Below are 15,582 nucleotides of genomic sequence, written 5' to 3'. Positions count from 1 at the left end.
GACAGAAGTAGAGACCAGAGACCAAATGTTGTAAATGTTTGCAGCTAATCTCTATTATTAGAGAAACCATTGGTGCTAGATCAAAACTAACAAAAATGATCAGAATTATTAAGTTCATATATATAACAAGATCTACACCCATAACCTTGACAGGAGTACATCTGATGTGGTATAGGCAACAGGATATGACAACACACTACCAAACCCATAACCTTGACAGGAGTATATCTGATGTAGTATAGGCAACAGGATATGACAACACTACCAAACCCATAACCTTGACAGGAGTATATCTGATGTAGTATAGGCAACAGGATATGACAACACTACCAAACCCAAAACCTTGACAGAAGTATATCTGATGTAGTATAGGCAACAGGATATGACAACACTACCAAACCCATAACCTTGACAGGAGTATATCTGATATAGTATAGGCAACAGGATATGACAACACTACCAAACCCATAACCTTGACAAGGGTATATCTGATATAGTATAGGCAACAGGATATGACAACACTACCAAGCCCATAACCTTGACAGGAGTATATCTGATATAGTATAGGCAACAGGATATGACAACACTACCAAGCCCATAACCTTGACAGGAGTATATCTGATGTAGTATAGGCAACAGGATATGAAAACACTTCCGAACCCATAACTTTGACAGGAGTATATCTGACGGAGTGAAGGCCACAGGATATAACAACACTGCCAAACCCCATAACCTTGACAGGAGTATATCTGATGTAGTATAGGCAACAGTATCAAGCCCATAACCTTGACAGGAGTATATCTAATGTAGTATAGGCACGAGGATATGACAATACTACCAAAGCCATATCCTTGACAGGAGTATATCTGATGTAGTATAGGCAACAGGATATGACAACACACTACCAAACCCATAACCTTGACAGGAGTATATCTAATGTAGTATATGCAACAGGATATGACAACACACTACCAAACCCATAACCTTGACAGAAGTATATCTGATGTAGTATAGGCAACAGGATATGACAACACTACCAAACCCATAACCTTGACAGGAGTATATCTGATGTAGTATAGGCAACAAGATATGACAACACTACCAAACCCATAACCTTGACAGGAGTATATCTGATGTAGTATAGGCAACAGGATATGACAAAACTACCAAACCCATAACCTTGACAGGAGTATATCTGATGTAGTATAGGCAACAGGATATGACAAAACTACCAAACCCATAACCTTGACAGGGGTATATCTGATGTAGTATACGCAACATGATATGACAACACTACCAAACCCATAACCTTGACAGGAGTATATCTGATGTAGTATACGCAACATGATATGACAACACTACCAAACCCATAACCTTGACATGAGTATATCTGATGTAGTAGAGGCAACATGATATGACAACACTATCAAACCCATAACCTTGACAGGAGTATATCTGATGTAGTATAGGCAACAGGATATGACAACACTACCAAACCCATAACCTTGACAGGAGTATATCTGATGTAGTATAGGCAACATGATATGACAACACTATCAAACCCATAACCTTGACAGGAGTATATCTGATGTAGTATACGCAACATGATATGACAACACTACCAAACCCATAACCTTGACAGAAGTATATCTGATGTAGTATACGCAACATGATATGACAACACTACCAAACCCATAACCTTGACAGGAGTATATCTGATGTAGTAGAGGCAACATGATATGACAACACTATCAAACCCATAACCTTGACAGGAGTATATCTGATGTAGTATACGCAACATGATATGACAACACTACCAAACCCATAACCTTGACAGGAGTATATCTGATGTAGTATACGCAACATGATATGACAACACTACCAAACCCATAACCTTGACAGGAGTATATCTGATGTAGTAGAGGCAACATGATATGACAACACTATCAAACCCATAACCTTGACAGGAGTATATCTGATGTAGTATACGCAACATGATATGACAACACTACCAAACCCATAATCTTGACAGGAGTATATCTGATGTAGTATAGGCAACATGATATGACAACACTATCAAACCCATAACTTGACAGGAGAATATCTGATGTAGTATTGTGGCATCAAGTTGCAAAAACAAGAAATTTTCCACATTTGAATTAATTTTTTCTGGCTAAGGAAAACAAAACATATTACATATACTTCATGGCAATAAGTCCAGAGACAGCTTTCATGTTTTTATTCCAATATATAAGTTAACTACACATGTTATTAAATTAATCATCACAACTAAGAACTGTTTGTTCTTCCACTTTAAAATGGTATTTTAAGATACAGAACCGCAAATAACACCAAATGCCAAAAAATAAATAAAAAAAGTCATAGTATTGCCATCTTTGTAACATGTTATAAATACATCATTTATAATTACCCACTGTTTCAAATAATACAATTTCTTTCATATCCCTTTGTCACATGATATTGATAAAAAAACAAATGAAAATTTAATGATGCATTTACCAATATAAGTTATGACTGATCTCTGTTTAAAATAATAAAAAATCAATTAGACTTGCCTTCCCATTAAGAACTATCTAAATAAAGATTATTTTAGATTATAATCATCCTTGCATATCTGTTACTGTGGATTCATTAATATTCATTGGATACTAATTTTCCTGGAATTCCTGGGGAACCACCAATTTAAATGTTCCAATGAATAAAAAATATTCTAAAGGAATGAATGCAGACTTTACCAAAATCACGAAATTAAATATCCACGAATATGCGAGTTTTCCTCAATCCACGAAAATTTGTACCCACGAAAATAAATGAATCCACAGTAGCTGGCAAAGCCTCATTTCAAATATCTGACAAACTTTTGTATATCCTTGTATCGTCCTAATTTGTCTCTATTTATCCAGGTAAAGGCATTGCTTTGCTGTTGTCCCTTTTTTAGATGTACTAAGTAGGTATTTTTTTTTCTTTATTTTAGTTTTTAACACAATCCTTTAAAAGAAAAGAAATTACTGTCATGCCAGCAATAATATACTATCAGTAAAATCTGATTGCTTGGATTAAGGCAAAGTTTTCTATTTTTAATAGCTGACCATGCTGACTATCAAATCCAAAATATTCAAAGATCATACTTATAAACAAATATAATTCTTATTTTCATTTTGAAAAAAAATTGTCTGCATGTATATTTTACTGTAAAATTTTCACAACATATATTGTCTCTACATTTGCTGTGTAGAGTTTCCATTCCAAGTTGCATTTTCATCATCATCATCATCTATCATATCTGTTAATCGTCGTACATTTCCATCTGTCCTTAATGGTCTTCTTTGGTAAGCACTGAAATTAGATCAATAAAGTGAAGTTAGAAATTGCAGAGATAACAGACACTAATTACAATAATGAATTACAAGGTTAACATAGTGCATAAGTGGTTGTTTTGGAATTAGAACGTGATGGCTTCTTATAAACAGAGGTCAAGGTCAAATATAGCATGTAAGACAGCATACAAAATATTTTCAATAATTTCTGAGAACCATAACCATCTTTTACAAGTGCTATTTTGATATATTGCAGGTTTTAAAGACAGTGGAGCAGAATTGATGGGCAGAGCCAAGCACTATATACATGTATATGCAAAAGTAGATGTGCCAATATTAAATACAACTGCGTTGACTTCCAATGAATTGGTATTTACCACAAACTTCTTATTGTGTAAACAAAGTTTTTAAAAACAGAAGACCATAACTGGGGTAGTGGGACCAAACTGATTGGATGAAAAAAAAATTGTAAGGGTTCCGCGGAAGTAAATGAAATGGTTCCTGGCAGAAAAACTAAGTCCATTTATAAGTAAAATACGGAAAGAATGGACTTTTATTTTTACAAAATTTACTCCTGGATAATATCTTATGAACATAAACAAGCTTCTGTCCAAGTTTGGTAGACATCCAGGATATTTCAAGAAAGTTATAAAAATTTCAAAAACTTTAACCACAGAGTGAATATTTGTGGACGCCGCCGCCGCCAACGGAATGTAGGATCGCTATGTCTTGATTTTTCGACTAAAGTTGAAGGCTTGACAAAAAGAGAGACTACCATTTGCACTTCTGATTGGTCCTATAGGTTACAATTGAGTAATTATTTTAAATGAATTTTTCATAGGGTACCTTGTCTGTTGCATACCAAATAAAGCAAGTTCTGAAAGAAGGTATAATGTCTATAATTTGGTAATAAAGGGCTGAGCTTTAGCGCATGATACGCCAGTTGCATTTTTAACTTGTCTTTTATGCTTTAAATGAATTCATATGATCAACAAGAAATAGTGTGAGCCCTGTCAAATACCCCCACCCCCCAAATAATAAATAAAAATGCACAAAAAAATTGGCATTATTAAGGTCAATAGATAGAAACAATTTATCAAAGTTGCATAAAATTTTGTGAAAGTGTTAGTTATTGTCCCAAAATTGGAAAATCCCCCCTTTTTTAAGCATAAAAATTCATAACACGGAAATGTAAAATCTGAAATTTATAAAAATTGAAAGGGAGCTTACATCAATAGATATAAACAATTCACCAAAGGTTTCATGGACAGTGATGAAAGCCTTTTTGAGTTATTGTCCGAAGTGTTGAAAATCACCCCTTTTTTTATGAATAAAGCCCCATAAATCCAAAACTTAAAATTTGAAATTAAAAAAAAACGAAAGGGAGCTTACGTCAAAAGATATAAACAATTCACTTAAGTTTCATGGAAATTGGTGAAAGCGTTTTTGAGTTATTGTCCGAAGTGTGGACGACGGACGGACGAACATAGGGAAGGACGGACAATGGTATACCATGATTTGTCCCGTCTAAAAGACAGGCGTATAAAAAATTGATTGCTTTGCTGAGCGCACCTCGGTAAGGCCACAAAGATCCAACATTGAACAGTTGGGGCAAAAATGAACACAATTTTTGCAGTTGATACAGGTCTGAATTTGAATTGTAATTAAATATTTGACACACAATAGGTTTCAGACATAGAATAACTGTAGTCAAAGAACTAAGAATTGGTTATATGATTTGAATTGATATATTTTTTGCTTTTGTCCAATACACTATGCTGTTGTCAATTGAAACCATCCCCCTCAAAAAAAAAAGGGTTGACCCCCTTTTTTGCAATACACTATGCTGTTGCGAATTGACATCCCCCCCCAACTCACCCCTAAAGTAAAAGCATCCCATCCAATCAGAAGCCTCACTGATTTGTATTTTTACAACCATGATGGCATCTGTGTTTCTAGTCTCCCTCATTATATTGCTGTTGACATTTTTTAAGAGAAAAAAATTATCTGACCCCAAATGCAAAGAATTACCTTTGAGGTTGAGCACCTCTGCTAGCTGAACTTGATGGTGATTCTGAGGGCATCTGCTCCTCTTCTGAAGACTCTTCTTTCTTTTGTTCTGGTGGTGGAGCACTTCTTCCAAAAATAAACATATACAAGAAGTTCCACAGGGTAATTAATGGAGTTATGACCAATGATAGGATACCTCCTCCACCACTTGGATTAATAGTGCCTCCTTTTATCTTTCCCTTGAAGAAACATATGTTAATATTTACTTCTTATAGATCTCTCAGAAGTTGAATAAATCATTTTATTATGGAAAGAGTTGCGTGTTGTGTTGGAGAATTCTATTGTAGAATTCTATATAAAACAAAAAGATCATTTCCCAATGGAAAGGATTGTGCCCAGCACAGAACTTTCTACTGAAAAAAAGCTGTGCACAAAAAAGAAATATTTTCTTGTATGGAAAGCATTGTGCACAGAAGAACAGATATGGGAGATAACTCTGCAATTTTTTTCAAAAATCCGAAGTTAGCTTCTCAGATGTAAAAAATAAGCATTTCATAAAACTAGTATATATTGATAGGGGAATAATAAAGGAACCAAAAAATATTCTCCCTTGATTTTTTATAGCTTTATCATTAACAAGTTTAAGTTCTCAAAAACTATTAAAAGATAACAAAGATTTTACAAGACTTTTACAGATAGCTTATAATCCAACATGTTAAAAATTTATATAAAGAAAAATGGGGATCAAAGGGCAAATTTTTTTAAGGCATTCAAATGAATAAAACCAGAGGATTCTGAAAATCTGAACATGACAAGCAAACTTCCTTAAAGGGGCACTAATTGTCAAATTCATGTTCACCAATTTGACTCAAATTCTCATATTTGATTTATAACAGTGTAAAACTTTATCCAAATAATAAAAAAGTCAAAAATAAACAATTTACAGGGCATGGGGTAGATAATATGTATCTTGGTTTATTGTGTATTATAGTCATGGCACCATCTAATTAACAATCAGGTTGGCCACCCAGTTAGAGGCCTCTGATGATCATATAAGCCATTTAAACATAAATATAGATATAAATAGATAATGAACTTGTGCAATTAGATTTCTCTTGGTCTTCTTAACTTCATATAATAGATTAAAAACATATGTTAATCATCGTTTTTACCTGTATACAAATTAGTTTTTGTGGATTAAATCAGTCAATCAAATGATTTATCTTTGTTTCACTTTCAATGTTGACATTCTTTTCCTTTAAATAACTGAACACACACAATGCATGCTTTATTCATCTCTAGCTAAGGGGTTAAATTGAAGTTTACATGAATATTGATTTAATAAGGTTGAATTATGCAATTGCAAGTGAATAATTCATCATCAATGTTTTTTTTTTAGCTAATCTTGACAAAATTGAATCATTCTGGCTGCTAAAAGCGAATTATTATTTCACTATTTCACTTTCATTGATGATTCAACAAAAAAAAATCATATTTTATATATTTCATATCTAATAATGAGATTTATTGAATCTCAGATATGAGTAAAGAGGATGTGATGTAAAGAGGCATAAACCCAATGCCATAAAAATTTAACAAATCACATCTACCAGTACAGGTTTAAATACTGTCTTCAACAATAATCTACATTTTGATTTAAATGTTAGAATCATATATTTATTTGCTGGCATCAATCTATGATTTTATAATTGTAAGAATTATTTACAGGCCCCACACCATCAATAAACTCAATTTCAACTGATACTAGCAAAAAAGTGCAACACAGTTGTCTTCTATATTTTTGACCACCATGATTCCAAGAAATACAAAAGACTTACTGGTACTGCAATTAACACTGCTGAGGGAACCAGTTCTAGAATCAATAATGTCTTAGACATATCTTCTGCTGTGAAAGTTCGTCTTGGGAATGTTGTAGATAATGTTACACTTGTTCCTACCCTCTGCAAAATACAAAAACCCAAATTTTACAAAAACAACTAAATGTTGATATCTAAGCAGGACCTCAAAATTAGTCATCAAATTAATATCATTAATCTATCACAAGTAAATCTATCTTAAGTAGATCCAAACAAGCTGTTTTACATTGTCATTTCGGGGCCTTTTAAAGCTGACTATGCGGTATGGGCTTTGCTCATTGTTGACGGCTGTACAATGACCTATAGTTGTTAATTTCTGTGTCATGTTGGTCTCTTGTGGAGAGTTGTCTCATTGGCAATCATACCACATCTCCTAATTTATATGACCTTAGAAGAAACTTAACAATGAAAATTGCTCATCAATTCATAGTCACTGGACCATGACCTAGGGAGCGAAGTCTTGAAATAGACATCAAACTAAAAGGTACTGATAGAAGGTAATGCAATTTTATAGAAGATATCAGTATCTTTCACAGTATTGCATCTGGAGTATATATCTCCCAGTTGATACAATATTCCAGGGCTTGTATTTCCTATAATGATTTCATTGATAGAGGTATGCTTCTTACAAGGTAGCTATTCAATCAAGAGTTCAAAGCAGTGAAGCTGAAGTCATCCATTTATTTGCAAGTTTTCACATTTCATCACAAGTTTGTTGACAGTTATGGAATATCCATTGCATATTGTTAGTTTATTTTCAAGTTATGAGTTTGAATGTGCCTCTGGTATCTTTTGCTCCTCGTTCACTATCAATCTGACTTAAGCAGAAAACTTAACAATTGCTGAGTCCCATGCAACCACCACTGGTGCCTGAAAGGCAATACCTATGTCTGGCTTTCTACAACTTTCATTGTTATAAATCATAGTATTGGGTGAATTCGTCATGTTTATTTGCTGTTGAAATGTACCTTCTTTACCAAGCAATCTATGTAAAAACCAGATGCTCTGCAGGGCGCAGCTTTAAACAACCGCAGAGGTTGAACCCTGAACGGTTGGGGCTAGTATGGACACAACATTCAAATTGGATACAGCTCGGAATATGGATTGTGATTAAATAGTTGACACAGTTTCTGACACAGAATGAATGTGGTCTAATGATCTTAAAATGTTTTATTTTTAGTTGACACAGTTTCTGACACAGAATGAATGTGGTCTAATGATCTTAAAATGTTTTATTTTGCTTTTGAGCAATTAGTATGCTGTTGAATATCAATCCTTTGATATTTGAAGAAATTTTCTTTTTCATTTCTGAAATCTGAAATAAGAAAAATTAAACCCAAACAATTTTTTTCATCCCCCCTTCCCTTATTCCATAAATGATCTCAATTCAAATTTCTTATGGAGTTTTCAACAATAACTACTCATTTCAATACATCATAAAACATAAAATGTCATACACGTAACAGTCATGATTTAAGTTGATTTAACTACTATTCTGGACAAAGAAAGATAACTACAATGCAACATTTCATATTGGCAAATTTCCAATGAAGTTCTTTATCCAAAGTTTTTGGCAAATTCCAATGGAATTTATTAATAATAAAGTTTTTGGCAAATTTTGAGCAGTTTAGGTAAGATATTAAAATGAGTTTCAATTACCAACTTTACACTGCTTTTAAATTATGTTTTGTAACCTGGAAACCCTTTTCCCCCCTTTTTTGCACCATATTCCTTAACAGATAGAGCCATAACTCCCAAAGACAATTCTTACCATCCCTTTGTGGTATTCCAATATCCAAAATCTAAATACATGGTTAGATTCATCATATCAAAAAACTCCAAGAATTCAATTTTTGATGAAATCAATTAAGTTCAATTTTGGACCATTTAGACCTCAATGTGAACCAATTTGATAACCGGTCCTAAATATTTAAAAAAATCTAAATGCATGGTTAGATTCAGCATATTGAAGAAACAGATATATTGAATTTTTGTTGATATCAAACAAAGTTTAATTTTGGACCCTGATTTGGACTAACTTAAAAACTGGGCCCATAATATATAAAACTAAGAACATGTTTAGATTCAGCATATCAAAGAACCCCAAGAATTAAATTTTTGTTAAAAACTAAGTTTAATTTTGGACCCTCTGGACCTAAATGTAGACCAATTTGAAAATGGGACCAAAAATTAAGAATCTAAATACATGAGTTAGATTCTGTATAAAAGAAAACCCTTAATATTTCAATTTTTGATGAAATCAAACAAAGTTTAATTTTGGCACCTAATTAGTTGGGACCAAAACGCCTTCTTTACTTATCATTGATATTATGTTGTTGGACCGATATTATGTTGATAGACCGATATTATGTTGATAGACCTAACTATAAAGCTTTATTACAACTGTCACATTAACTTGACATTAACCAAGAAAACGAAACATTGATCAATGAACCATGAAAATGAGGTCAAGGTTAAATGAACTATGCCAGGCAGACATGCACAGCTAACAATTCTTCAATACAACAAATATAGTTGACTTATTGCTTATAAACACATTGCTTTTTTGCACCCTATTCCTTAACAGATAGAGCCATAACTCCCAAAGACAATTCTTACCATCCCTTTGTGGTATTCCAATATCCAAAATCTAAATACATGGTTAGATTCATCATATCAAAAAACTCCAAGAATTCAATTTTTGATGAAATCAATTTAGTTCAATTTTGGACCATTTAGACCTCAATGTGAACCAATTTGATAACCGGTCCTAAATATTTAAAAAAATCTAAATGCATGGTTAGATTCAGCATATTGAAGAAACAGATATATTGAATTTTTGTTGATATCAAACAAAGTTTAATTTTGGACCCTGATTTGGACTAACTTAAAAACTGGGCCCATAATATATAAAACTAAGAACATGTTTAGATTCAGCATATCAAAGAACCCCAAGAATTAAATTTTTGTTAAAAACTAAGTTTAATTTTGGACCCTCTGGACCTAAATGTAGACCAATTTGAAAATAAGACCAAAAATTAAGAATCTAAATACATGAGTTAGATTCTGTATAAAAGAAAACCCTTAATATTTCAATTTTTGATGAAATCAAACAAAGTTTAATTTTGGCACCTAATTAGTTGGGACCAAAACGCCTTCTTTACTTATCATTGATATTATGTTGTTGGACCGATATTATGTTGATAGACCGATATTATGTTGATAGACCGATATTATGTTGATAGACCTAACTATAAAGCTTTATTACAACTGTCACATTAACTCGACATTAACCAAGAAAACGAAACATTGATCAATGAACCATGAAAATGAGGTCAAGGTTAAATGAACTATGCCAGGCAGACATGCACAGCTAACAATTCTTCAATACAACAAATATAGTTGACTTATTGCTTATAAACACATTGCTTTTTTGCACCCTATTCCTTAACAGATAGAGCCATAACTCCCAAAGACAATTCTTACCATCCCTTTGTGGTATTCCAATATCCAAAATCTAAATACATGGTTAGATTCATCATATCAAAAAACTCCAAGAATTCAATTTTTGATGAAATCAATTAAGTTCAATTTTGGACCATTTAGACCTCAATGTGAACCAATTTGATAACCGGTCCTAAATATTTAAAAAAATCTAAATGCATGGTTAGATTCAGCATATTGAAGAAACAGATATATTGAATTTTTGTTGATATCAAACAAAGTTTAATTTTGGACCCTGATTTGGACTAACTTAAAAACTGGGCCCATAATATATAAAACTAAGAACATTGCTTTTTTGCACCCTTTTCCTTAACAGATAGAGCCATAACTCCCAAAGACAATTCTTACCATCCCTTTGTGGTATTCCAATATCCAAAATCTAAATACATGGTTAGATTCAGCATATCAAAGAACCCCAAGAATTAAATTTTTGTTAAAAACTAAGTTTAATTGTGGACCCTCTGGACCTAAATGTAGACCAATTTGAAAATGGGACCAAAAATTAAGAATCTAAATACATGAGTTAGATTCTGTATAAAAGAAAACCCTTAATATTTCAATTTTTGATGAAATCAAACAAAGTTTAATTTTGGCACCTAATTAGTTGGGACCAAAACGCCTTCTTTACTTATCATTGATATTATGTTGTTGGACCGATATTATGTTGATAGACCGATATTATGTTGATAGACCTAACTATAAAGCTTTATTACAACTGTCACATTAACTCGACATTAACCAAGAAAACGAAACATTGATCAATGAACCATGAAAATGAGGTCAAGGTTAAATGAACTATGCCAGGCAGACATGCACAGCTAACAATTCTTCAATACAACAAATATAGTTGACTTATTGCTTATAAACACAGACCAAAACACAAACACTTAAAACACTTAGCAATGGACAGTGAAAATGAGGTCAAGGTCAAATAAAACCTGCGCTACAGACATATAGATCATAAAATATTTCCATACACCAAATATAATTGACCTAATGCATAAAGTATTAGAGAAATAGACCAAAACTCAAAAACTTAAATTGGACCACTGAACCATGAAAATGAGGTCAATGTCAGATGACACCTGTCAGCTAGACATGTACACCTTACAATCATTCCATACACCAAATATAGTAGACCTATTGCATATAGTATAAGAAAAACAGACCAAAACACAAAAACTTAACTATAACCACTGAACCATGAAAATGAGGTCAAGGTCATACGATACCTGCCAGTAAGACATGTACACTACAGTCATTCCATACACCGAATATACTAGACCTAATGCTTATAATATCTCAGATATGGACTTGACCACCAAAACTTAACCTTGTTCACTGATCCATGAAATGAGGTCGAGGTCAAGTGAAAACTGTCAGACGGGCATGAGGACCTTGCAAAGAACGCACATACCAAATATAGTTATCTAACTACTTTAAATAAGAGAGAATTTAACATTACAAAAATCCTTAACTTTTATTTCAAGTAGTCACTGAACCATGAAAATCAGGTCAAGGACATTGGACATGTGACTGACGGAAAGTTCGTAACATGAGGCATCTATATACAAAGTATGAAGCATCCAGGTCTTCTACCTTCTAAAATATAAAGCTTTTAAGAAATTAGCTAAGGCCTCTGCTGCCAGATCACTATCCCTATATCGAGCTTTCTGCAACAAAAGTTGCGGGTTCGAGTTTAATTTTGGACCCCGATTTGGACCAACTTGAAAACTGGGTCAAAATCAAAAATCTAAGTACATTTTTAGATTCAGCATATCAAAGAACCCCAATGATAAAATTTTTGTTAAAATCAAACTAAGTTTAATTTTGGACGCTTTGGACCTTAATGTAGACCAATTTAAAAAGGGGCCCAAATTCTATTTCTATTTCTTGCTTACTATTCTGGACAAAGAAAGATAACTCTAATTAAAAAAAATGTTGCTATTGCACAATATTGTGCAATTCCATATTTCTTGCTATTGCGCAATACTGTGCAATCAAAAAGACTTGCTATTGCACAATACTGTGCAATTGAAGATTTCTGGCTATTGCGCAATACTGTGCAATGGAAAATATCTTACTTTTGCACAATACTTAATATAATAATTTTATTAGATCCTGATTTGGACCAACTTGAAAACTGGGCCCATAATCAAAAATCTAAGTACATGTTTGGATTCAGCATATCAAAGAACCCCAAGAATTCAACTTTTGTTAAAATCAAACTCAAGTTTAATTTTGGACCCTTTTGACTTTAATGTAGACCAATTTGAAAACAGGACCAAAAATTAAGGATCTACATACACAGTTAGAATCAAAGAACCCAATTTATTCAATTTTTGATGAAATCAAACAAAGTTTGATTTTGGACCCCGATTTGGACCAACTTGAAAACTGGGCCAATAATTAAACCAGATGCTCCGCAGGGCATAGCTTTATACGACCGCAGAGGTTGAACCCTGAACGGTTGGGGCAAGTATGGACACAACATTCAAGCTGGATTCAGCTCTAAATTTGGATTGTGATTTAATAGTTGACACAGCATAGGTTTCTGACACAGAATGAATGTGTTCTAATGAACTTAAACTTTTGTTTTCTCTTAGAGCAATTCACTATGCTGTTGAATATTAATCCTCTCAAAAAAATGTTTGAAGAAATTTTCTTTTTATTATGAAATTTCAAATGAGAAAAATTGAACCCAATTTTTAATCACATCCCCCTTTCCCTTATTCCAAAACTAATCTCAATTAAAATATTCTAATGGAGTTTGCAACAATAACTACTCATTTAAATACATCATAAAATATTAAGATGTAAAAAAACTGCTTGTTATCACTGAATGGTAAAGATTATTTAAATTTATCAGTTGGTAGTAAAAAGTGAATATACATTGTATATTGTATATAACAAAGATTTAAGTTGATTCTGAACAAAGAAAGATAACTCTAATTAAAAAAAATTCTTGCAATAACATATTTCTTGCTTCCTATTCTGGACAAAGAAAGATAACTCTAATTAAAAAAAAATTTGCTATTTCACAATATTGTGAAATTAGATATTTCTTGCCATTGCACAATACTGTGCAATTGAAAAGACTTGCTATTGCACAATACTTAATATAATAATTTTAGATCCTGATTTGGACCAACTTGAAAACTGGGCCCATAATCAAAAATCTAAGTACATGTTTAGATTCAGCATATCAAAGAGGCCCAAGAATTTAATTTTTGTTAAAATCAAACTTAGTTTAATTTTGGACCCTTTGGACCTTAATGTAGGCCAATTTGAAAACGGGACCAAAAATGAAGAATCTACATACACAGTTAGATTTGGCATTTCAAAGAACCCCATTTATTCAATTTTTGATGAAATCAAATAAAGTTTAATTTTGGACCCAGATTTGGACCAACTTGAAAACTGGGCCTATAATCAAGAATCTAAATACATTTTTAGATTCAACATAACAAACAACCCAACCGATTCATTTTTTGTCAAAATCAAACTAAGTTTAATTTTGGACCCTTTGGACCTTTATGTAGACCAATTTGAAAACATGACCAAAAGTTAAGAATCTACATACACAGTTAGATTCGGCATATCAAAGAACCCCAATTATTCAATTTTGATGAAATCAAACAAAGTTTAATTTTGGACCCTTTGGGCCCCTTTTTCCTAAACTGTTGGGACCAAAACTCCCAAAATCAATACCAACCTTCCTTTAATGGTCATAAACCTTGTGTTTAAATTTCATAGATTTCTATTTACTTATACTAACGTTATGGTGCGAAAACCAAGAAAAATGCTTATTTGGGTCCCTTTTTGGCCCCTAATTCCTAAACTGTTGGGACCTTAACTCCCAAAATCAATACCAATCTTCCTTTTGTGGTCATAAACATTGTGTTTAAATTTCATTGATTTCTATTTACTTAAACTAAAGTTATTGTGCAAAAACAAAGAATAATGCTTATTTGGGCCCTTTTTTGGCCCCTAATTCCTAAACTATTGAAACCAAAACTCCCAAAATCAATCCCAACCTTTCTTTTGTGGTCATAAACCTTGTGTCAAAATTTCATAGATTTCTATTAACTTAAACTAAAGTTATAGTGCGAAAACCAAGAAAATGCTTATTTGGGCTCTTTTTGGCCCCCAATTCCTAAAATGTTGGGACCAAAACTTCCAAAATCAATACCAGCCTTCCTTTTATGGTCATAAACCTGGTGTTAAAATTTCATAGATTTCTATTCACTTTTACTAAAGTTAGAGTGCGAAAACTAAAAGTATTCGGACAACGACGACGACGCCAACGTGATAGCAATATACGACGAAATTTTTTCAAAATTTGCGGTCGTATAAAAAATGCTTGTTATCACTGAATGGTAAAGATTATTTTAATTTATCAGTTGGTAGTAAAAAGTGAATGTATATATAACAAAGATTTAAGTTGATTCTGGACAAAGAAAGATAACTCCAAATAAAAAAATTCTTACAATTAGATATTTCTTGCTTACTATTCTGGACAAAGAAAGATAACTCAAATTAAAAACAAAATTGCTATTTCACAATATTTTGCAATAAGCTATTTCTTGCCATTGCGCAATTGATAAGACTTGCTATTGCACAAAACTTAATATAATTTTAGATCCTGATTTGGACCAACTTGAAAACTGGGCCCATAATCAAAAATCTAAGTACATGTTTGGATTCAGCATATCAAAGAACCCCAAGATTTCAATTTTTGTTAAAATCAAACTAAGTTTAATTTTGGACCCTTTGGACTTTAATGAAGACCAATTTGAAAATAAGACCAAAAATGAGGAATCTACATACACAGTTAGATTTGGCATATCAAA

The 15,582-nt window shown here is 32.6% G+C and overlaps 1 protein-coding gene across 1 annotated transcript in view; it reads right to left on the bottom strand.

The window, feature by feature from the left end:
• Nucleotides 1-2,224: 2,224 nt before the first annotated feature.
• Nucleotides 2,225-15,582, bottom strand: part of LOC134708039 (UBX domain-containing protein 4-like) — a 70,143-nt gene continuing 56,785 nt past the window's right edge. The window contains exons 9-11 of the mRNA XM_063568290.1: nt 7,187-7,309; nt 5,370-5,587; nt 2,225-3,357 (exon numbers count right to left, since the gene is read on the bottom strand). Of these exons, the coding sequence (XP_063424360.1) occupies nt 3,240-3,357; nt 5,370-5,587; nt 7,187-7,309 (459 nt within the window). The 3' untranslated portion in view covers nt 2,225-3,239. The remainder of the gene's footprint in view (nt 3,358-5,369; nt 5,588-7,186; nt 7,310-15,582) is intronic.

The sequence above is a fragment of the Mytilus trossulus genome, chromosome 2 (genome assembly GCF_036588685.1).
Source record: "Mytilus trossulus isolate FHL-02 chromosome 2, PNRI_Mtr1.1.1.hap1, whole genome shotgun sequence".
In the NCBI taxonomy this organism is placed as follows: Eukaryota; Metazoa; Mollusca; class Bivalvia; order Mytilida; family Mytilidae; genus Mytilus; species Mytilus trossulus.
This window is presented reverse-complemented; position numbering and strand designations above follow the sequence as displayed.